Source organism: Amblyomma americanum, chromosome 9 (genome assembly GCF_052857255.1).
Source record: "Amblyomma americanum isolate KBUSLIRL-KWMA chromosome 9, ASM5285725v1, whole genome shotgun sequence".
Classification (NCBI taxonomy): domain Eukaryota; kingdom Metazoa; phylum Arthropoda; class Arachnida; order Ixodida; family Ixodidae; genus Amblyomma; species Amblyomma americanum.
This window is the reverse complement of record NC_135505.1, coordinates 80,061,266-80,084,199: the sequence shown is the minus strand read 5'-3', so window position 1 is coordinate 80,084,199 and position 22,934 is coordinate 80,061,266. Positions and strand designations below refer to the sequence as shown.

The 22,934-nt window shown below is 50.9% G+C and overlaps 1 protein-coding gene across 2 annotated transcripts in view; it reads right to left on the bottom strand.

The window, feature by feature from the left end:
- The window catches only part of LOC144104915 (transmembrane protease serine 11D-like), an 83,441-nt gene extending 67,887 nt beyond the window's left edge, over positions 1 to 15,554 (bottom strand). Inside the window, exon 1 of one of the 2 annotated variants that reach the window (XM_077638145.1) lies at positions 15,257 to 15,554. In XM_077638145.1, coding sequence (XP_077494271.1) covers positions 15,257 to 15,352 — 96 coding nt within the window. In that variant the 5' untranslated portion in view covers positions 15,353 to 15,554. The remainder of the gene's footprint in view (positions 1 to 15,256) is intronic. The other variant, XM_077638148.1, reaches the window with a different exon arrangement.
- Between the last annotated feature and the right edge of the window lie 7,380 nt (positions 15,555 to 22,934).

Sequence of the window (22,934 nt, the reverse complement as noted above, 5' to 3'; positions counted from 1 at the left end):
CCGTGGTGCGGTCGCGGCCCTCACCTGCTGCCCCTGTCTACAGGCCACCTACCCGGCAGTTAGAACCCCACCTTACCGTCCGGTTGCCCGCCCCCGATCACAGCCGCAGCCACTCAACCCCTGGCGCACACAAGACAACCGCCCTATTTGCTACGCCAGTGGCGTCGCTGGTGATGTGGCTCATTTGTGTCGCATTCGTGATCACCGTCCCTACGATTATAGGCGTGAGCCGACGTACGACCTTCCGCCGTCGTTCTCGCCTTCGTCACACTTGCCGCCTCCGGATTCTTCTTCTCGTAGTTACTATCCCCGCTCCCACCGCTCGCCGTCTGCTGGCCGCCGTTCCCGTTCTCCAATGCTCCGTCGCCAACCCGCCGTCCACGCGGAAAAATAACCACTGCAGTTCCGGAGGCAAGAACTGCGTCACCAGCGGCACACTCAGGACCTGTTTCTGATCCTGCCAATATTATTACCGTTTTCGTTGAAGGAGTCGCCGTCGAAGCACTTGTTGACACTGGCGCAGCCGTTTCGGTTCTCAGTCACACCCTCTGTCGCAGACTCAAAAAAGTGACGACGCTTCTTCCTCCCGTTTCTCTCCGCACGGCCAGCGCTCAAGACATTCGACCGTTAGCCGCCTGCACAGCCCCCCTGCTCATCGGGAACGTTCCCTACACAATCGAGTTCATCGTCCTCGCCCGCTCCTCTCACGACGTTATCCTTGGTTGAGAATTCCCCTCCTCACATCACGCCGTTATTGACTGCGCCCATGCTCAGCTTGACTTGTCGCCCTACAGTGACGCCCCCTTGGACGTAACCGGTGCTGCTGCCGCTACTGTGGTCGTCTCAGAGGACACAGACGTTCCACCTTTCTCTTCAGTGCTGGTGCCTCTTTCTTGTGCTGCGCTCTCAGATGCAACTGTGACTTATACCCCCTCTTTACGATGCGCTGACCAGAAGTCTGTTTTGCTGCCTCATGCTGTGCTGACAAATGTTCGTGGCTCCAGCGCTATTTATGTGGCCAACCCGTTCTCCTGCCCTACCACTTTACTCCGTGGCCAATCGCTTGGTAGCGTTGCCGTTCTCGATCCCGCCTCTGCATACCCCCTCGTCGATAGCGCGGCCGGCCTTCACGTCGGCGCCATTACGCCTGTTCCCATCACGAATCCGTCGTCTGTAGATATTTTTCACCGCTCCCTCGACGCCGCCCTGACGTCTACCCAACGCGACCAGCTTGTCGCCGTTCTGCGGCGTTTTCAAGCTTCGTTTGACTACCAGCAACCTTCCTTGGGCCGCACCACCACCGTTACCCACTGTATTGACACTGGAACCCATTCCCCTTTGCGCCAACGTTCGTACCGCGTGTCAGCCGCTGAGCGCAGCATCATTGACGCCCAGGTGACCGACATGCTTCAGCGTCACGTGATACAACCGTCGCACAGCCCGTGGGCATCGCCAGTGGTTCTGGTCAAGAAAAAAGACGGTTCCATCCGTTTCTGCGTGGACTACCGTCGTCTGAATAAGATTACACGCAAGGACGTTTATCCTCTCCCTCGTATCGACGATTCCCTTGACTTCCTGCGGGGCTCTGAGTTCTTTTATTCATTGGACTTGCGCTCCGGTTACTGGCAGGTGCCGATGGCGGAGGCCGATCTCCCAAAAACTGCATTCGTCACACCCGACGGGCTCTATGATTTTAATGTCCTGCCCTTCCGCCTGTGCAATGCACCCGCCTCATTCGAGCGCATGGTGGACAACATACTCCGAGGGCTCAAATGGCACACATGCCTTTGTTATCTAGACGACGTTGTAATCTTTTCCCCGGACTTTCCGTCTCACCTCCAGCGCCTTGAGACTGTTCTTCACTGCCTGGCCGACGCTGGCCTCCAACTTAATTTGAAAAAGTGCGGCTTCGGAGCTCGGCAGCTCACCATTCTCGGACACGTCGTGTCGAAGGATGGCGTTCTCCCGGATCCGGCCAAGTTGCGAGCTGTGGCCGAATTTCCAAAGCCCACTTCTGTAAAAGGCCTCCGCAGCTTCGTCGGCCTCTGCTCCTACTTCCGTCGCTTTGTCCGCAATTTTGCCACTATCGTCGACTCCATGAACAAGCTCCTTTCCAGCCACGACCTTTCGGCCTGGTCGCCAGCCTGTGATGAAGCGTTTAGACTCCGTCGCCTCCTCACCACTCCACCAATTCTGTGTCACTTCGACCCTCGTTCTCCGACGGAACTCGACACCGATGCCAGCGGTGTCAACGCAATGTCAACGCAAGCAAGGCTTTGACGAATACGTTGTCGCTTACGCTAGCCGGAAACTCACAAAAGCTGAAGCCAACTATTCTGTCACCGAGAAGGAGTGTTTAGCCATCCTTTGGGCGATCGTCAAATTTCGCCCCTACCTGTACGGGCGCCCTTTTGACGTTGTCACCGATCACCACGCCCTCTGCTGGCTGTCCTCTTTGAAAGATCTCTCTGGTCGACTGGCGCGATAGGCTCTGCGACTTCAAGAGTACGAAATTCGCGTTATCTATCGTTCCGGCCGCAAACATGCCGATGGTGACGCCCTCTCACGGTCCCCTGTACCATCTGAGGCAGCGACTTGTATATGCGCCCTGCCTTCTTTGAAGTTTGAGTTCGCTGATATGGCTTCCGAGCAACGCAAAGACCCGTGGATCACTTGCCTTTTTGATCTCCTATCTGGCTAATCGTCTCGACCTCCTTCCCGTGCTCTCCATCGTCAGTCCCACCATTTCGCCATCCGAGACGAGCTCCTTTACCACCGCAACTATCTCCCGGATGGTCGCAAGTGGCTTCTCGTCATTCCGACACATCTGCGCTCCTTCATGTGCTCTTCCTACCACGATGATCCCCAGTGTGCCCATGCCGGATTCTTGAAGACTTTCACCCGTCTACGACAGCGGTACTACTGGCGTGGGATGGCCCGTTACGTCCGCCAGTTCGTTCAGTCCTGCACCGCATGCCAGCGACGAAAACATCCACCTCGCCGACCCGCCGCTTCTATGCAGCCGCTGACTTGCCCAGTACAGCCCTTCGAGCGTGTTGGCATCGACCTCTACGGCCCTCTTCCCAGCACATCAACCGGGAACCGCTGGATCATTGTTGTCATCGACCTCCTTATACGTTATGCTGAAACATCGCATTTACCATCCGCTACAGCCCTTGACATTGCATCCTTCATTCTCCATCGCATCATTCTTCGCCATGGTGCGCCCAAAGAGCTGCTCAGTGATAGAGGTCCGGCCTTCCTCTCAGAAGTTGTAGAAGGTCTCCTTCAGGAATGCAACGTTGTTCACCGCACCAGCTCCGCCTACCATCCCCAGACAAATGGCATGGTTGAGCGTTTTAATCGCACCCTCGGAGACATGCTGGCCATGTATGTTGCTTCCGACCATTGTAACTAGGACCGCGTTCTCCATTTTGTCACATACGCTTATAACTCCACTGCTCAAGCCACCACCTGATTCTCTCCCTACTTTCTCCTGTATGGCCGTGAGCCTTCTTGCACAATGGACACCATTTCTACCTTACCGCCCTGATGCCTCTGAATTTACAACTCTTTCTCAAGCCGCAACTTATGCCGAAGAACGCCGACAGCTTGCCCGGTCCTTCTCTTCTCACGCCCAGCAGCAGCAGAAAAGCACCCGTGATCCCCCTGCATTTCCTCCCGCTTACCTTCCTTACTCTTTGGTCTGGCTCTGGGTGCCCTCCTCAGATCCCGGCCTTTCCTCCAAACTTGTTAGCAAGTACCAGGGACCCTACCGTATTCTTCAGCAGACATCCTCCGTCAATTACCTCATCGAACCCCCTCCGCCATCCCCTGATCATCGCCGCCGAGGTCGCGAAATTGTCCACACGACCCGCCTCAAACCTTACTACGACCCCGCCGTAGTCACATCACCCTAGGCCGCCAGGATGGCGCCCTTTCACCCGGGGGGAATTCTAAGACACGACACGGGCTTTAGAATCTTCAGAGGCTGGCGCTCAACGAAGAAGACGACGAGAAGCGCCGAACACCGCGAAGCTCGAGTGCCGAACACTCCGAAGCTCGAGCGCCGAACGCTCAGTCGCTCGTGCGTGCTCTGGACTGAATGCGGTCTCTGATCTTTGCCTGGACGGTTCCGCTGGTTGTTTGTGACGCTGTGCTTATTACTGTGCTGTGCTGTTATTACTGTGGTGTCCTGTGGTGTGCTGTGTGTGCTGTATTAGTAGTGTGCTGTGTTCTTATTACACTGATAAGGCGAATAGCCAACAAAAGACGAGGAGTCAAAGCGAATGATCTGTGCCGAATGGTTCACGCTTTTGTTATAAGCAGAATAACATACGACATCCCCTATCTCAAGCTAGGGCTAGCGGAAAAGAACAAAATAGAGGGGATCATAAGACCGGAATATAAAGCAGCCCTGGGACTACCGCACTGCACCCCTACGGAAAGACTTCTTAAACTTGGAATCTACAACACCATCGCGGAACTGTGCGAGGCGCATCTAATCACACAATTAAGACGGCTCGCCACCACACATACGGGATGTTAGGTCCTGGCCAAGCTAAGAATACATGATAGAATCCCAGAAAAAAAACGTGCAGGCAAAACTACCGATTCAAGTGAGAAACTCACTATTAAACCGCTTCCAAAAGAGAGAGAGAGTGTTTATTGATAAAGGCAGAGAGGTTGGCCTGAAAAATATCTGGCCTGCTACTCTGCTCTGGGGAACGGGAAGAGGAGATAAAAGAAGGTCACGATGGGGGACTATGATGATGGGAGGAGGCAGATGAAAAACTACTTTACAAAAAAAAAGGCACACTTTCTGACATCACAAACGCGAGACAAGGTCCGTGTCGCTCAAGAAGCGTGAGAGCGCTCGCGTTGCCTTTACAGTTCTAAAACTATCTGGCCAAGCGCCGAGGATCAAATCCTCAGAGAGGAGCGATGTGTCCATAGGAAGGAAGGAAGGAAGGAAGGCCTCAGACGTTGCTGGCACATACCCACTACGGGGGAGTGGCCAAGACACAGGCGGTTAATTACTGGATACAGGAATGTTTTGACGGGAAAAGGAGTGGTAATAGTATGTAGTCTGATAGATTGGAAGAGGGAAGGAAAGGGGTCCAGTTAACTTGGAGATCGAAGACGGGACAATTGCTTAATGTGCATAACAGTACACAATGCCTGTAATGTTGCAATGTCGTACTGACTGAGGGCGGGAAAAAGAAATTATAGTGGGTGTCGCTGCGTTTCTTGAAGAAAATTTTGCACAGCAGAGCGCACACTCCTGTCGCTTCGTCCAAGCAAAGAAGCGCCAATGGAAAGAACAACCGCGGAAGACCCAGGCAAGCCCAGTTGATGAAATGGAATTTGCAAAAGACGCTTCCTCAAATCAGAAAAGCGGCGGCAGAACAGCAGGAAGTGATCTATTTTCTCAGGTTCGGCACAAAGGGCACAGTGGGGAAGCTGCCAGGCCAGATCTGTGAAGGTAGAAATTTAGAAGGGGAACCCGGCAACGCAAGCGCGTGAAAGAGACCTCTAGTCTGTGTGAGCGCCAGTCTTTGCTACTCCAAGGATGCAGAAGATGCTGATATTCGGGAGATGATGTAAGAGCCGAGGCAGCAAATTCCTGAAATATTGTGTAGCTGCGAAACCTCACCGCAGCTGTATATGCACACGGTGGCAAGACAGCAACAATTGGGCCGCTGAGAGAGGCTCTTGCTAAGGAATCTGCAACCTCATTTAAGTGAAAGCCCATGTGACCGGGTACCCAAAGCAACCTTGCCGAATTTATATGGAGCGGAATCAGGAACTTAAAGACGCGTAATGGCCGAGAGTCAGTGGGTGAGGATAAGGAAGAGCAAATGGACAGAGTCTGTCATAACCACGACCTGGGAAACGGTAGATTCTAATTTTCGTAAGGCTAAGATTACTGCTAATAATTCAGCCAGAAAAAATGGAGTGAAGTCAGGAAGACGGAGAGAAAAAGACTAATCCAGTGAAGGCGAAAAAATTCCCACACCTGCCTTTTCGCGATCCTGCGAGGCATCGGAAGCAATAAGAGTATGAGAGGGAAAGGACCTTAGGTGGTCCTGCAAAAGACCCCGAAGAAGCGGGAAGGGCTGCAGCTTTGCATTCGATGAGAAAATGTCATCGAATTCAATCTGGACAGAAGAGGAGTTGTCATATATTTGGCGGACATCTGTGAAATGAATATTTATGCGATCAAGGAGGGACTGCACGTAACATATCTGCAGGGTATGAAATCAAGACCAGACAGCACTAAAAAAGACGGAAGGTTAACTAAGAAATAATATACTGGAAGCGTGAAGAGGTGAGTCGCACAATTTTAAAAATGTTTGAACTCTTAAAAGGCGAAACCTAGCTGATAACGAAGGAATTCGCGCCTCAAGGTGCAGAACAGCATTGGCGACATATTTTGGAAGCCCCAGACAAAGGCGCAACGCCTCACTCTCCAAAATCACAAGAGGGCGAAGTTTATAGGCAGGAGCTCCTGAGAATAAAACACACCCGAACTCCAAAATTGGGCGGACGTACATTTTATAAATCTTCAGAAGCGTATGCCTTCTCATGCCTGACCTAGCACTACAAGGCCTGCGCAGGATGCCAATGGCCCGAACTCCTTTTGCAGAAACTTGCTCAATGTGTGGCCGCCAGGAGTGAGTTGAGTCGTATATTACACCGAGATACTTCACCGTCTGAACTTGAGGTATTATGTTATTTCTATAGACCAGGCAGATATATACAGGAACAGAAACTGGAAATACTAACAATGCGCATTTCTTCACATTAAGGGACAGATGAATTCTTCCTTGCCAGTGGTTAAGAACATTGAGGTAATTTTGCAGGGTTCGATAAAGAGTGTGAATGTCACCTGCTGATGCAAAAAATGCAATATCGTCGGCGTACACATAAGTTTTCACATTTTGAATGCATGGAATTGAGCTTAGAAAAATGTTAAAAAGAACAGGTGAGAGAACTGATCCTTGCGGAACACCTCTTGTCTGTGGAAATCTCCTTGAGGAAACACCATTTTGGCAGCAGTAAAATTCTCTATTTTCCAAAAAAAAAACAGAAATCCAGGCTACAAAATAGCTTGAGAAGTTGAGTTCCTGTAATCTTAGTAATAGAGTCGAGTGCTCCACGCTGTCATCCAAGGTGACATGCGCAGCAAACTTTTTTCTATTGCGAGCTAATTTAATACGACTCTTAAGGTCAGTATGAGCACACAAAATTGAAAAACCCGGCCTGAAACCAATTTGGCATGGATTCAATACAGCATTTTCTGAAATGAATGACATGACACGGCTGAGAAGGACCCTTTCCACCGATTTCACTAGGTTCGATGTTAACGAAATAGGGCGTATATTGTCTAAATTGAAGCCCTCTCCTTGCTTTTTAAGCAATGGAACTATTTCAACAAGACGCCACTCATGCGGTATCCAAGGACCTTTAATAGAATGGTTAATTAGAGCTAACAGGTCTGCAGGAGATTCATATAACAAAATTTTGATAGATGAAGTGACCTTATCGGGCCCAGGAGCCGTTGGGGATAAGCGCAGCACGATTTGCTACAGCTCAGGCATAGAGACCTCAGTGAAATCACTTGAGGTGCATGTGAATATAGTAGGAGAAGGTAAAGCAGATTTAAAGCGAAGCTCTAGGCCACACGCAATATCCTCTAAGGCTTTTGCGATGTCAGCAGGGAACTGAACGAGGGATTCAATGTTGGCAGCCGGAGGAATCACCTTGTTGCGCCTCATGAAATTAAACAAAGCTCGTTTATTGCCTGATTGGGAAAGGAAATCATAATGATTTGTATTATACTCCTCCTTTGCACGGGCGACAGTGCGCTTAAATGTTGCTGCAACATGCTTATAATCGAGCCACTTTTTGGGGCATTGATTGATGAGAATTTTCTTCCAAGCTGCTTTTCGCCGTCTATATGCACGCATGCACTCAGCATTCCAACAATTGTTCGCGGTTGCATCCTTTGTTCTCTTAAGCAAAAATTCAGACTTTTGCCTTGCCTGGTCCAGTACTGAACATAGATGTGCAGCCTTGCTTTCGGCACTTCTCTGAGCGCGAGTGTCTGAAGTGATTTGGAGGGGTAATTTTAGCGTGTCTTTAAAGCAATTGTAATTTATTAACGTGCGCTGATGTCGCTCAGGAAGAGTTAATTTACACGCAAACTTGAAACTAATCGGTAGATGATCACTGTTTGTTGCACAGTCAACAGGCGCCCAAGACATAACAGAGACTCCTGGGGAGGAAAAAGTTAAATCCAAGGCAGAACGGCATTGACTGCGAACAAACGTAGGCAATCCGGAATTGTTGCAGATCAAGTTGTTGCCAGAAGCCCAATCAAATAGTCTAGAACCAAAGCTGTCTGTTTTGAACCCCCAGTCACATGGTGCGAATTGAAATCGCCAAGTAATAGAACCTGAGATCGGCTACTAGACATGAGTGAGTCAAGGGGCCGAGTGTCACGCACACCAGACGGGAAATATGCATTAGCTACCGTAAAGGGCTGTTGACCAGGGACACTGAGGTCAACCGCAAGGATTTCACATTCATTGTCCGCATATTGAAAAGAAATGCATGCCCTGTGGCAAAACTTTTTAGATATGAGCACTAACAACCCTCCCCCTCGTGATGACCGGTCAAGCCGGAACGGATGGTAATCCTTGAGATGATAATTGAAATGTGAAGTTAGCCATGTTTCCTGTAAAGCAACTAAATCTGGTAGAAGCTGATTGCATAGGCAATTTAAATCTGTTGAAGCTGAGAATATAGATCGACAATTCCACTGGAGTACACTTAAGAACCCTATCTTGGTGGAAGTGCCGCAGCCGCGACTGCGTTTTCTAGAATCCTGGTCTTAGCGTTTTGACTTGCGTTACTTTTCTTTGTCTTTGACTGGGGGCAAGATGGACCTGCAATATTCAGAGGAGACCGACTTCGTTTCTGGGCGCGGAGATCAGACTCCATATCCATACAATCCATAGAGGATGCGTCCATAACGCTATGCGAAGGAGAGGCCTGAGAGGTCTTTTGTTGCTCACATTGTTTTTGGCCCTGTGGAGCGGAATCGAATACTACAGAAGGAGGGGTAACTTCCGAAGCCAAAGAAGACAAGAGCGGAGCGGTGGACGCCTGCAGAAGATTGGTAATCTGAGCAGCTATGACCTGCGAAATGCACGTGGACACGGTTTCCATAATGCGATCCATTGCATTTGCCACAGCTTTCTCAACTGCCGCTGTAATAGCCTGGGACCAACTAGAATCCATTATAGGTGGGCATTTGGCGGCCACACTAGAGTAGGCTGAGGCTCTCTCCTTGACTGCGGCAAAAGCCTCTCTCCGCGCGCATCTGCGCTTGTCTATAAGCTCGAGCACCTGAACTTCTTGTGCTCGTGCAGGACAGTCAGGCGAATCAGCAGGGTGAGCACCGCTACACAAACAACATTTCTCTTGCTGTTCAGGACATTCCTCTCTGCAATGACGTTCCCCACAGGCACAACAGCGTAAGGCCGATTTGCAGGATTTGCCGCTGCCCCCACCGCGGTGGCTCGGTGGTTAGGGCGCTCGACTACTGATCCGGAGTTCCCGGGTTCGAACCCGACCGCGGCGGCTGCGTTTTTACGGACGAAAAACGCTAAGGCGCCCGTGTGCTGTGCGATGTCAGTGCACGTTAAAGATACCCAGGTGGTCGAAATTATTCCGGAGCCCTCCACTACGGCACCTCTCTCTTCCTTTCTTCTTTCACTCCCTCCTTTACCCTTCCCTTACGGCGCGGTTCAGGTGTCCAACGATATATGAGACACGTACTGCGCCATTTCCTTTCCCCCAAAGACCAATTATTATTATTATTATTATTATTATTATTATTATTATTATTATTATTATTGCCGCTGTGGCCAAATCGCCAGCAGGTTTGACACTGAAGGGGCCAAGAGTTAAAGGCATCTACTCGAAAAACCAATGGACACACCTTAATCTCTGACGGGCAAAATATTCCTGCAAATGTGGCAATGACAGACTCCGTAGGAATTTTTACTCCGTCAACCATCCTGCTGCATCGATGGACAGCAATCACTCCCGCAGGCGAGAGGTTCTCAAGCGTTTCCGCAGGGCTCAATCGGGACTCGACCCCTCGGACCAAGCCCTTGGAGCATGCTAGATGAGGCGGAATGAATGCGCTCACCGGGTGGTTGGCGAATGACGTACACTTCAGCAGGTCTTCAATACAGTCTTTATCCGGCGACCTGCACAAAATACCACCCCTGTCGAACTGCCGGACGTCGGTAATGTGCATGAAATGCTGCGATGTGGACCTAAGAGCCGCCTGCACGGCCTCCGGGTTGTTCAGTCGGATAGCGCCGCCATCGGAAGGCACTATAGCGACCGGAATGCTTGAAACACCACTGCGGAAAAAGAGATCAATTGGGAGCTGGTCTTTAGGAAGAGATGCCGACCAAGGGGAAAACCGATGGCCAGGAGAAGAAGTAGACATTAAGCTCTCGTCCCGCACCCAATAACCCCAGAACAGGAGCAAACAGGCAGAGACAAAAAGGAGAAATTTAGCAAGCTAGAGCAACACCGCCAGGTACTTAGCCACTTCCCCGCAGCCTGGGTAGCTGAGCCACGTCAACAGAACAGCGACCAGCGAACAGGAATGGCTCTTGACGTGTCAGCAACCAGATGGCAGCCTGCACTCAGGACGCAAGGACCTAACAGCAGGGTTGTTTTTCGAACCGAATGCCAGCCGTCCGCCTTGAGAGCAGATGCGAGTATGAGTCTCACGTGCATACGCTTGACACGCCCCTAAAACATGTTCTATAGTCTCTAGCACGCCACATGTGGTACATTCCGGGAAGTCCGCTTGTCCTATTAAGTGCAAGTATTTGCGCGTGAATGCCACATTTAAACGTAGTCTACGGATAACGCATGCAATAGGGCGAGGTATTCCGCGAGGAACTGAAAAGGTCATCGTCAGACCTAGCCGTTTAAGGCGGATGTGGCGGGTGTCTGGCAGGGCCCAGTACCTAGCCGTCGCCCTCCTCATCAATTCCGAAAGGAGACAAGTTGTGTCCACTATAGAGAACGGTACAGCTGTACGCAGGCCACTGCTGAAGGCACTCCTTGCTTCAGCGTCGGCGGTCTCATTTCCATCGAGTCCGCAGTGTCCGGGGATCCACTGAAACACTATACGGTGGCCGTTTCCCTGAGCAAATGATACGAGACTAATGATATCAAGAGCCAGAGCTTGGTAGGCCGTGTGGCGTAGGAAGCATCCTAAAATGTGTAGCGCACGTTTACGGTCGGTGAAAATGCACCACTCCTGAGGCGGTTCTCCACAGATGTGGCGAATAGATTCCTGAAGGCCTAGAAGCTCTGCAGCGGTTGAAGTAGACTTGTGTCCCAAAATGAATCTGTGGGTCGTCTGTTGTGCAGGGATTGCGAAAGCTGCTGTTGATGCATTTGGAGACGCAGATCCATCCGTGTAGACGTGCACACATTTGTGGTATTCTGACCAGATGTAGGCAAGTGCGAGTTGCTTCAGTCCGCTAACCGGCATCGCAGACTTCTTGATTATGCCAGGGACATACAGGCAGACTGAAGGCTGAGCCATTACCCATGGGGGCTGCAAGGAATGATGCGGCAGGGCATAGTCGGATGGCAATTCGGAGCGATGGAAGCGCAGTGTGCGGGCAAAACGGCTGTCCGGTCGCTCATGAAAATCTTCGTCAGCGGGCGACAGCGGTGCCGTGTAAGCGCACGTAAATATACACGAAGTGGTTCGTATGACAGGTAGACCGATATTGGGCACGCACGAGATTCCTTAATCGTGCCTTTGTTCGAGGCACAACGTGGTAATCCGAGGCATATCTTGAGCGCCTGTTCTTGGACACTCTCTAATGTCCGCAAGCAGTAAATACCCATGTTAGAGAGCACAGGAAGGCTGTAACGAATGTAGCGAATAAAGAGGGTATAGTAAAGTCGAAGCAAAAAGCGCTCCGTTGGGCCCCATTTAATGCCTGTCACAAAGCGAAGCACATGGCAAAAAACCGCTTCCAAAAAGCATGCACCCTGCTTTTCACGAAGGCCGGAGGCGAGCAAGAGCAAAGGCCCTTGAAGCCAAGTTAGAAGGCTCGGAATACACTGCCTACGTAGGCGCGGCGGAATACGAGGAAGGCGACTCCTTTGTTGTGGTGGGCGTGAACGACTCGGGGGAAACATTAATGGCCGGTTCGGTTAAAACACAGAACTCGGGGACAGCGGAGGAGGTGGCTATCGCCGTGGCAGTGGTCAACACCAAAGCAGTCACCATAGTTAGCGACACCAATGTCACTATAAACAATTTCGCGAGGGGTATGATTTCCAAGGAGACAGAACAAATCCTAAGGCATAAAGACTGGAACCAAAGAGAGGTGCAACTAATATGGGTTCCGGCACACTCGGGGAACAGGGGAAAGGAGTTGGCTCACAGTATAGCTCGAGGTTATGTCAGCCGAGCAGTGAGCCAGGTTGAGTTTCCCAATTTCACGAGAAATGCATTCATATCCTTTCACAACTACACTAATCAATTTAAACTGGAAAGGGAGATATATCCGCCACCAGACAAGAAGCTCGACAAAAGGCAGGAGGTAACGTGGCGTCGGCTCCAGACGCGAGCCTTCTTAAGCCCGTCAAAACTAGCTCACATGTACCCAACGCAATACAATCCAACTTGTAAAGAATGCGGCGAGATAACCGGATTCGACCACATTCTATGGGGCTGCAAAAAGGCGCTACCACCGGCGGACCTACTACCAGTCCCTTCTCTAGAGCGGTGGGGGGCTATACTGGCCAGCTCAGACCCGTTGATGCAAGTCCGGGCCACTGAGTGGGCTCGCAAGATCGCCGAGAACCACGGGCTCGAGGCCATCTAGTATAGCGCCACTCAGGGCTCAATGCTGACAATAAATATTTTCCAAACCAATCCAATACCCTGTTGTTGTTTTTTTCACTCGTGCTTGTGCGCTGCAATCGACACGAGCATGGCGACTTTGTCTAGGAAGCGGAAGTTCCTTTCTCTTGAAGGGAAGGCACGGATTATCGGCGCGTCATAAAGCGGCAGGAAAAAAGGAGATGTTGAAGCGGACATGGGCATCTCACAGAGCACGCTGTCAACGATCTTGAAGTCGAAAGATTCGATGGCCCAAGCTCTTTCCTCGGGGACATCCGCGAAGCTGAAAAATCTGACGGAAGCGGCTCACGAGTAGCTTGAGAAATCTCTCTATACATGGTTCCTCGTCGGGCGCGCAAAGAAGATGCCGATCAGCGGAAACATGGTGCTGTGACTATGTTGTCCAACCTGACAGTGTTCTTGGGCTGTTTGCGCTTCAAAGAAAATTTCCGCTCATCGAAAATTTCCGCGCGCCCCGTCATTTTCGTTGTAATAAGCGAGGTTCAACTGTATCTGATCATCATATCTTTAAAATTTATGTGAGTTTTAACTTATGAACGAGTGTGTACTTGGCAATCCACGACCGACAGTAACTCAGGAAGAATGCAGCCAGAAACTGTGTGAGATATCTGTGTGTATTAAGAAAGGCACATGTAATGCTAGTATTTCGTCATGTAGCTGATGCGGTGCAAAAAAAAAAATGAAAGCAAGTCGTGCTCTGAAAACCTCTCCTGCAGTCCCTCACAAGATGCACAGAGTAACTTTTGCTGATAAATAAAAGCTTGAACTGACGAAAATAGGCTTTCCATTAAGAAAACCGTGATATACGGCACGAAACACTGTACGACGTAGAAAGATTAACTGTTCCAGTCGCATGATGGTGGTGCTGCACCGCACCCATTTATCTTTCTTGAAGACCCCCTTTTCATCAGTGAATGTTCATTCGGAGAAATTTCTCTTCTTGCAAATAATTTTTGGTGCGAAATGGCGCCTCAAGTTAAGGGTAAAATCCCGAAAGGCTTTCAACAGAATTCTAATAAGCAGAGAGGTAATTTCGTCGGCTAACAATACTTTCGAGCAAATATAAACATCACGGTCAGGCACAAACTCGACTACAAACGCACGAAAGAAGGGGCGCTAACTGCACCGTTGTTGCAGGTGCAGAAATCCTTTCACTACATTCCTCTTCAAACCTTGACAAAATACAACATTTACTACTACTGCCATTGCGCAAAGGATTCCCGTTCCTACTCTCAAGAGAGCCACGGAAAGAATCCTCTGATAAGGCTGACATGGCGATCGTCACTGCAGCCCATGCCTTCAGTCCCCTCTCCGATAGCGGGTTCGCTCTATCGTTGCCTCTGTTTTCATTAATATACGGCCGTTATTTCATAGTGACGCTTAGTATGCTTAGGTTATCTGCCAAACGTTAACAGAAGAAATAGATAGTTTAGTTTATGGGGGTTTAACGTCCCAAAGCGACTCAGGCTATGAGGGACACCGTAGTGTAGGGCTCCGAAATTTGCGACCACCTAGGGCTCTTTAACGTGCACTGACATCGCACAGTACGCGGGCCTCTAGAACTTCGCCCCCATAGAAATTCGACCACCACGGCGGCCTAGAAGAAATAGAAGATGATTTTACTTTGAATCTTCTCTTTTGTTCTCCTGTACATCGCTTGTTTACGCTATTCGCGTTGAGAACAAACAGCGCTATAGGAGATGACGCGCTTCTCACGGCGCCGTGCGTCAGCACTATGTGATACTCTGTGCCAGGCCGGTTAATCGCATACTGATGGCTCAACCTTGCGCAAATGCCTAATGACCTTTCTGGGAATGGCTTAATTTCATGCGGCTTCCTAAGCTGGGCGTCAAATGGTTAAACGGATCTATCAGCTGGAAAATAAGCACGGCAGGCAGTTGAGCTGCACGTACGAAAACGAGTTCCCGAGGAAAAGTAAACTATGCGATAAACGTTCATGCTAGATTTTTCCGCGTTTACTTTCTTTAGTTCCGATAATAAGCGATTCTGAAATAAAAAAATCTTGAAACTGGTTTGTTGCGAACCTTCTTGATTACCACCAGCCTTAGTGCTGATGGCGGTAAAGATTGATCACCGGTCGCTGCAGGTTTCTTTTCAAATGGCAGTTAAAGAAATCGCAATAATTTTTGAAGTTCCAACAATAAAATCCAATTCTGTGATACTTTAGTCCACAGTGAGTTGTTATCAGCATAACAAGTTTAGCACTGTCGCGTGACGAAGATTGACCCAGACACGAAAACTTACCCCCTCTGCGGTGAGGCCGGCTACAAGAAAGACCAAAAGCGAAAGTGTCTTCGAAAGCCCCCGGAACCCGAGGTTTTTTCTGCAGGCGGGTTCCATATCATTGTCAACGTACGCGCTTTACGGATGAAGAAACACAGTCACTGCACCCTTCAATGTAGCCTGCCTCCGATATTTTCTCACATACGATTAGTAGACGTGTTACGTTACGTCTCAGAAATTATTCCACAAATGTATTGGCCTGACGAGCCTTTGTCTAGTTCCTTGCCAGAACTGCACAATAAAAGGCTGGCAACGGCGTACAATATGGGCATGCCTGCGGCGAACAGAGATCGCAGTACGACATAGACGCGCATTCGTGTTACATATGTTCGGTCTGTAAAAAGAAATGTTCTTTTCTAAGCCACATTTACAACAGCGAGTAAGTGAATAAAACTAATAAAAAAATCTTTTCTATGGAAATGAAGAATTAAAACTTGTGGCGTGGATAAAATAAAAATCGGGGAGTCAGCAAGCAAGCCGAGCGTTTAATTTTGCGCGTGCTATAAAGGACATAAGTGCTATACATCAGAGATTAGAAAATTTTCCGTAATCTCTTGCTGCCACATGCGTGTGTTTACAGTCCCGTGACAAAAGTTAGGATTTCTTTTATTCCATTAGTTCTTTTACAACATCCAAGACGCTTCGCCAGTTTTTGCTGGTGTTTCTTCATGCGGGAGATTTCGCGCTACAAGTTTCTGTTCTGTACACCTCAAGGCTGCATTCATCTCGGGCCGCCGCGGTGGCTGAGTGGTTATGGCGCTCGGCTGCTGGCCCGAAAAACGCTGGTTCGATCCCGGCCGCGGCAGTCGAATTTCGATGGAGGCGAAATTCTAGAGGCCCGTGTACTGAGCGATGTCACTGCACGTTAAGAAACCCGAGGTGGTCGAAATTTCCGGAGCCCTTCACTGCAGCGTCTCTCATAGCTTGAGTCGCTTTGGGACGTTAAACTCCCCTTCATCAAACCAAACCATTCATCTCGGCTTCGTGACATTATGGTAACCTGCGTTGATCTGACAACGACAGAGCGAAAACTATTGCATTATTTTGGTGCGAACAAGTCGACGTGACTGACGGTGAGTATAATTAATATATTTTCAGCGTCGCATCCACAAGTGCACAATGAAATGTTGCCCAAAAGCTAACTGAATTTCAAATGCTTATATCGCTTCTTCTCGGCTCAGGTACACATAGCAGCTGCAGCCTGCAATGACCCATGTTCTGCAAGACATTAACGAAAGGCTAAACTGAGACGATCGTTACCTGCATTCCGAGAAGATGTGCGCAGGGCTTGCCTCGTTTGCTTCTGCATGCCTTGCTCTATTAATCCGGTATGCTAGAGATTCTATCACGGTGAGCCATGGCTGTCGATCATATGCGCTAGCAGCTATAGATTAGCTGCAGCGATAAACAAAGCAATCTCGTTAAAAAGAAAATAAAATAAGCTGCAGTTTAAGTACTGCTGAACCAGGTTAGATGGCGAAAGCTCGGCGGTGTAGCGCACGTACACGAGGTTTGGCATCTGTAACGTTGAGTGCTGCGTTCCGCACACTGGATAGGCAGCACGCCCACCCTGCCACCCTGGCAGGTGGCGCGCAGTTTATGGTTGATCGAGACAGGTTAGTCACCCAAAGAACGGTGCGCCGTATTGCTGCAGTGCCGCGTGTCTGCCACAACGTTATCAGCGCTAATGCATTCAGGCGACATCTCTCTCTCACCACCGCCACATGTATCAAAGCACGAATGTGGCATCCGCATATCCCGGGAGCCAGTTATGCGGCCTTTCTTTCCTCAATATCATCGCAGTCTAGAACATTATCAATATCAACGCCAATGCACACAATGAACTCCGACACCTCTCGCTTTGTATGTCCTGGATTAGCTGACCTAATCCACAGCCTATCTTTTTTTTTCGCTTACTTCTGACCGAGTCATGCAAGTACACCACCCTAAAGTGGTATGAAACTTCAATGACCACCAAATGCAACCGCTGTGCGAAACTTCATCCCAAAGAAACGGGCAATAAGACCGAAATTTTTTTTCGATATTCTCTGATTGGCGCATCACACGAAGAAATTGAGTACTACAAACCAGATTAGAAAAAATTTTATTTACATATGTACACATGCCAAGGTTACCGGATACATTTGACATTCACAAGTTGACATGATGCTCAGCATGTAAGGCGAGCCAATTAGAGTGCCAAAACATCTTTGAATAACTAACCGGAATTTCTTGTGTGCGATTTAAAGCGGCGTGGCATGATTATTAACAGTGAGTGATACCGGAAAAATCTGACACGGAAAAAAAAGGGGGGGGGGGAATAAAGAAGAAGACCCTAGCGCCAGTTTGGTCTAAAGACCAGAACAAGACGTTCATTGTTAACAGAAATGAATGGGCATGACCACTGCCGGAGAAACTCTTCCTCTCCCAAGAAAAAGAGTTCCTCTGACAAGAAACTGATCAGCTCCCTTCTAAGACGGCCAAGTATTGGCCACACAGCTCGGCGTCGAAAGCCACCAGCGACCGCGGTGCATCGATTGCGCCATAAACTAAAAAGACCTGCAACAATTAACAGGCGAGCAAAACGGCCGCTGGGGAAGCGGCCGCGGGAGACAAAGCTCGAAATGCCCTGCCCACGGAATCCCGCATGAACGGCGCGCCAAAAGACACGTGCTACCATGCAGGTGACTGTAGCATGGCGATTAGATTCCGGAAGCGGGCAATTCGGACAGGTACTGGAGCGTAAAACGCCCCACCGCTCCAGCCGATCACAAGTAGGCAGCACTGCCCAACCAAGTTTCCACACAAAGTCACGTAGATGGTCTGGGAGAGGCGTCGATGTTATGCGCGCCCATTGAACGCGGCGCATCGGTGAGCGGCGAGCCGCCGGCACAACAGGCAACAACAGCGAGCCCATAATATTCACGACACGGTCTGTAAGGATGTTGACGTCAGGTGCTACTGCGCTTGCATGCCTGAAAAAGGCCACTGCCGTAGTATATTGCCACCTAGTGTTGCCAGGTGGCGCAAGCTGTCCGCGAAGACGATGAGGTTGCGATCGTGCTATCGTGGATCGGCCGCCATTACCGTCTCCTCTTGCCGACTCCAGCTGTTGAAGCGTCTCTCCGTGAGAACTCCGTGACAATTTGGTGGAGGTGCTGGGTACGAGTATCCCATGCAAGAAACCCCTCCAGGGAGCCGTGCCGCCAGCCCTGCGCCGATTGACACCCCGGTACACCGCTTCAGCCGGAGGCTGCAGGGACTTTCACCGGAGCTTGGACCACTCGAGACAGTCATGATACCAGCCACCGGTATTCTCACGCAAGCTGCCGGTGCTACACCTGCCCACTATACCTTGCAGACCCCGCGGGTTCCCAAGGCCTTCCACGGGGACCTTTTCGAAGACGTGGAGGACTGGTTCCTTCACTTCGAGCGTGTGGCTGCTTATAACCAGTGGGACGACGCCGCGAAACTAAGAAACGTCTACTTTAGCCTAGAGGATGGCGCCCGCATGTGGTTTGAGAACCGTGAGGAAGTTCTAACTTCCTGGCGAGAGTTTCGCCGTCGCCTGCTGGAGGCCTACACCAGCGCGGATCGCCGCGAAAGAGCGGAGCGGGCAATCCAGTCCCGCGTCCAGCTACCGAACGAAAGCGTACAAATGTACGTCGAGGACATGACGCGGCTCTTCAGGAGAGCTGATCCTGCCATGCCTGAAGAGAAGAAACTTCGGCACTTAATGAGAGGCGTCAAAGAGCAGCTGTTCGCAGGCCTCGTGCGCAGCCCACCATCTACAGTTGCTGCATTTCTTTCGGAAGCCACAACGATGGAGAAGGTCCTGCAACAGCGTTGCGCCAGTTACGACCGGCCCGTGCATGCTGCTGCAGTCACATCATCGTTTGCCACCATCGGACAGCATCCTGATGATTTGCGGGAACTTATTCGCACAATCGTGCGTGAGGAGCTTCACAAATTTTGTAGCCCGTCGCAGCCTGCGCTCGGTTCCATCTCCGCTCTTGTACGAGAGGAGGTGCAACAGGCGTTCCGGGGCCCTGTTCCTATGGTCGACGTACCACCTCTGCCTGGGGACTACCACCGTCCGACGTACGCCGAAGTTGCAAGGCGTCCGGCTCCCGCTTCGCCGCCACCAATTCACGCCACGCCTCAAGCCCCGCGGCCCTCTGTGCAACCGGTGCAGTACTTCGAGGATCGTCGAGCACCCCTCCGAAAGGCCGACGTTTGGCGTACACCTAACCGACGACCGCTCTGTTTTCACTGCGGAGAGCCAGGTCATCTTTATCGAAATTGTTATTACCGACGCATCGGCATCCAAGGCTTCCGCACCGACTCACCGAGACCCCGTCAAGGTGAACGACCCCCTGAAATTGAAGAATTCCTTGCGGACCAGCGCAATCCATCCCGAGCGCAGCGGCAGTCGCGCTCACCCTCACCGAGGCGCTCTTCGCCGACACCTCCCGGCTTCTCGTGAGCGGCACCGGGCCGATCGCCAAGTCCTCGTCGGGAAAACTGAAACCCGCGACCTTCGGGGGCGAGGTCGCTGGGGGGCGCTGTGCTGAAGACCTCCCGTCGTCGCCGCTACAATCCGACAAAAACCCGCCGACGCAATCACCAGAGTTAAAAAACCGCGTTTCTTTAGAAATACCCGTTTTTATCGATGGTCGCAGAGTAAGCGCATTAGTTGATACCGGGGCCGATTATTCGATCTTAAGTGGACAACTGGCGACCATTCTGAAAAACGTGATTACCCCTTGGCCTGGCGCGCACCTTCGAACTGCCGGCGGTGATCTGGTTACGCCCAAGGGTATGTGCACTGCTCGCGTTCAGATCAGCAAGTCCACGTTCGTCGTCAGCTGCATCGTCCTGGGCGAGTGTTCTCGGGACCTAATCCTCGGCATCGACTTTCTGCGGGAGTATGGAGCAATTATCGATCTGCGCAACCGAATCGTCATGTTTTCCACAGAGCAAGCCGCCGAACTCGACAACTCCTGCCAACGCAGTGCCGCACTTCGCGTTTTCGCCGACAGCGTCACACTTCCGCCCCGTAGCAGTGTTTTGATTGAAGTCGCCTGTGCTGAGTTGCACGACGCTGAAGCAGTCGCCGAGGCTAATCATTCGCTCCTCCTGACTCAAGGCATCTGCGCCGCTCGAAGCGTACTAACAATTCGCGCTGGCCGGTCTGCGATCCTTGTTACAAATTTTTCTCCAGAGCACCGGCACCTTTTCTCTGGAACTGCGATCGCTACCGCTGAAGCGGTTGTGGATGTTCCGGTCTGCTTTGCGTTCGCGGCAGCGGCCCCTGACGACCAATCATCGCGCGCCACTGACGACCAATCTGTTCCGAATGTCGACATCAACTGCAACCTCCCCGAAGGAAAGCGCCTGGCCTTAGAGCACTTGCTATTGGAGTATAAACAGTGTTTCGCTTCTTCGTCGAAAGTTCGTCAAACGCCCCTAACGCAACACCGGATCATTACGTATGACGACGCTCGCCCTATCCGCCAGCAGCCTTATCGTGTTTCCGCCAAAGAACGGGAAGTAATCCAAAAGCAAGTTCAGGAGATGATTGACGACGGTGTAGTTCAACCTTCCCAAAGCCCGTGGTCTTCGCCTGTTGTCCTTGTTAAAAAGAAGGATGGAACACTTCGATTCTGCGTGGACTACCGTAAATTAAACAATGTGACTAAAAAGGACGTCTACCCGTTGCCCCGCATTGATGACTCCCTGGACAGATTACGGCGTGCTAAGTACTTTTCATCCATTGACCTGAAGAGCGGTTATTGGCAAATTGAAGTGGACGAACGGGACCGCGAAAAAACTGCCTTCGTTACACCAGATGGCCTCTATGAATTCAAAGTGCTGCCTTTTGGCTTGTGCTCTGCGCCAGCGACGTTTCAACGGATGATGGACACTGTCCTCACCGGCCTCAAGTGGCAAAGTTGTCTTGTATACCTGGACGACGTTGTCGTTTTTTCTGAAACTTTTGAACAGCATCTCGTGCGCCTGCGAACTGTCCTCAGAGCCCTCCATTCCGCTGACCTTACGCTGAAGCCCCAGAAGTGCCACTTCGGTTACACAGAGCTCAAGTTCCTCGGTCACGTTGTGAGCGCCGACGGAGTTCGACCCGACCCCGACAAGACAGCCGCCGTCGCCAATTTTCCTACTCCGACTGACAAGAAAGCTGTCCAGCGTTTTCTGGGTCTCTGTGCATATTCCCGACGGTTTATTGCGGACTTCTCAAAGATTGCAGAGCCGCTGACGCGCCTCACCAGGAGCAACACCTCCTTCGTTTGGACAATAGACCAAGAGACGGCTTTCTCTTCGCTCCGCCAACGCCTTCAGACATCTCCCGTTCTTGCACACTTCGACGAAGAGGCCGACACCGAGATCCACACCGACGCCAGCAATATCGGTCTTGGAGCTGTCCTTGTCCAACACCAAGAGGGCATTGAGAGAGTTATAGCCTATGCTAGCCGTACTCTCTCCCGCGCCGAACGCAATTACTCTACGTCAGAGAAGGAATGCCTTGCTGTCGTGTGGGCCACCATGAAATTTCGCCCTTACCTTTACGGCCGCGCATTCAAAGTCGAAACCGACCACCACTGCCTATGCTGGCTGGCTAATTTGCGAGACCCGTCTGGACGATTGGCCTGCTGGAGTTTACGGCTCCAAGAATTCGACATTACCATCGTATATAAGTCGGGCCGTAAACACGAAGACGCCGACACGCTGTCGCGTGCACCACTCGACTCTTCCGGTCCCGAAATCGACGACGACAGCGGTTTCCTCGGTATACTTAATGCATCGGACATAATAGCCCGGCAGCGGGCTGACACGGACCTCCGACCGCTGATTGACAACCTTGAAGGTCACGCCATGCCTCTACCACGACACTTCGCTCGACGTCTCGGCTCTTTCTGTTTGCGCGAAGGTATCTTATACAAGAAGAACTCGAGAGGCCAAGAAAGAGCTTACCTTCTGGTACTTCCGGCCGATCTTCGCGCCGACATTTTATTGGCATGCCACGACGAGCCCACTTCAGGCCATCTGGGTTTTTCCCGGACGCTCGCCAGGATACGCAACATGTACTACTGGCCCGGACTCTCGGACGATGTCCAAAGGTACGTAAAAAGCTGCCGTGAATGCCAGCGCCGGAAGACGCCACCGCTTAAGCCGGCGGGTTTTCTCAAGCCCGTTACTACACCCCGCTCTCCGTTCGATCAAATAGGAATGGACCTTCTCGGTCCTTTTCCGTTGTCACTCTCAGGAAACAAGTGGATCATAGTCGCTACTGACTATTTGACTCGCTACGCCGAGACCAAGGCGATACCCTGTGCCACAGCTTCAGAGGTCGCCGACTTTTTCATGCAAAACATCGTCTTGCGGCACGGAGCCCCTTCGTGCGTTATTACCGACAGAGGCACAGCGTTTACAGCGCAGCTAATCGACCATATATTTACGTTGAGCTGCACTAGCCATCGCAAGACCACAGCTTATCATCCGCAGAGCAATGGGCTAACCGAACGCTTAAACAAGACCATTGCGGACATGCTGTCAATGTACGTAGACGTTCAGCACAAAACTTGGGATGAGGTGCTACCGTACGTCACATTTGCGTACAACA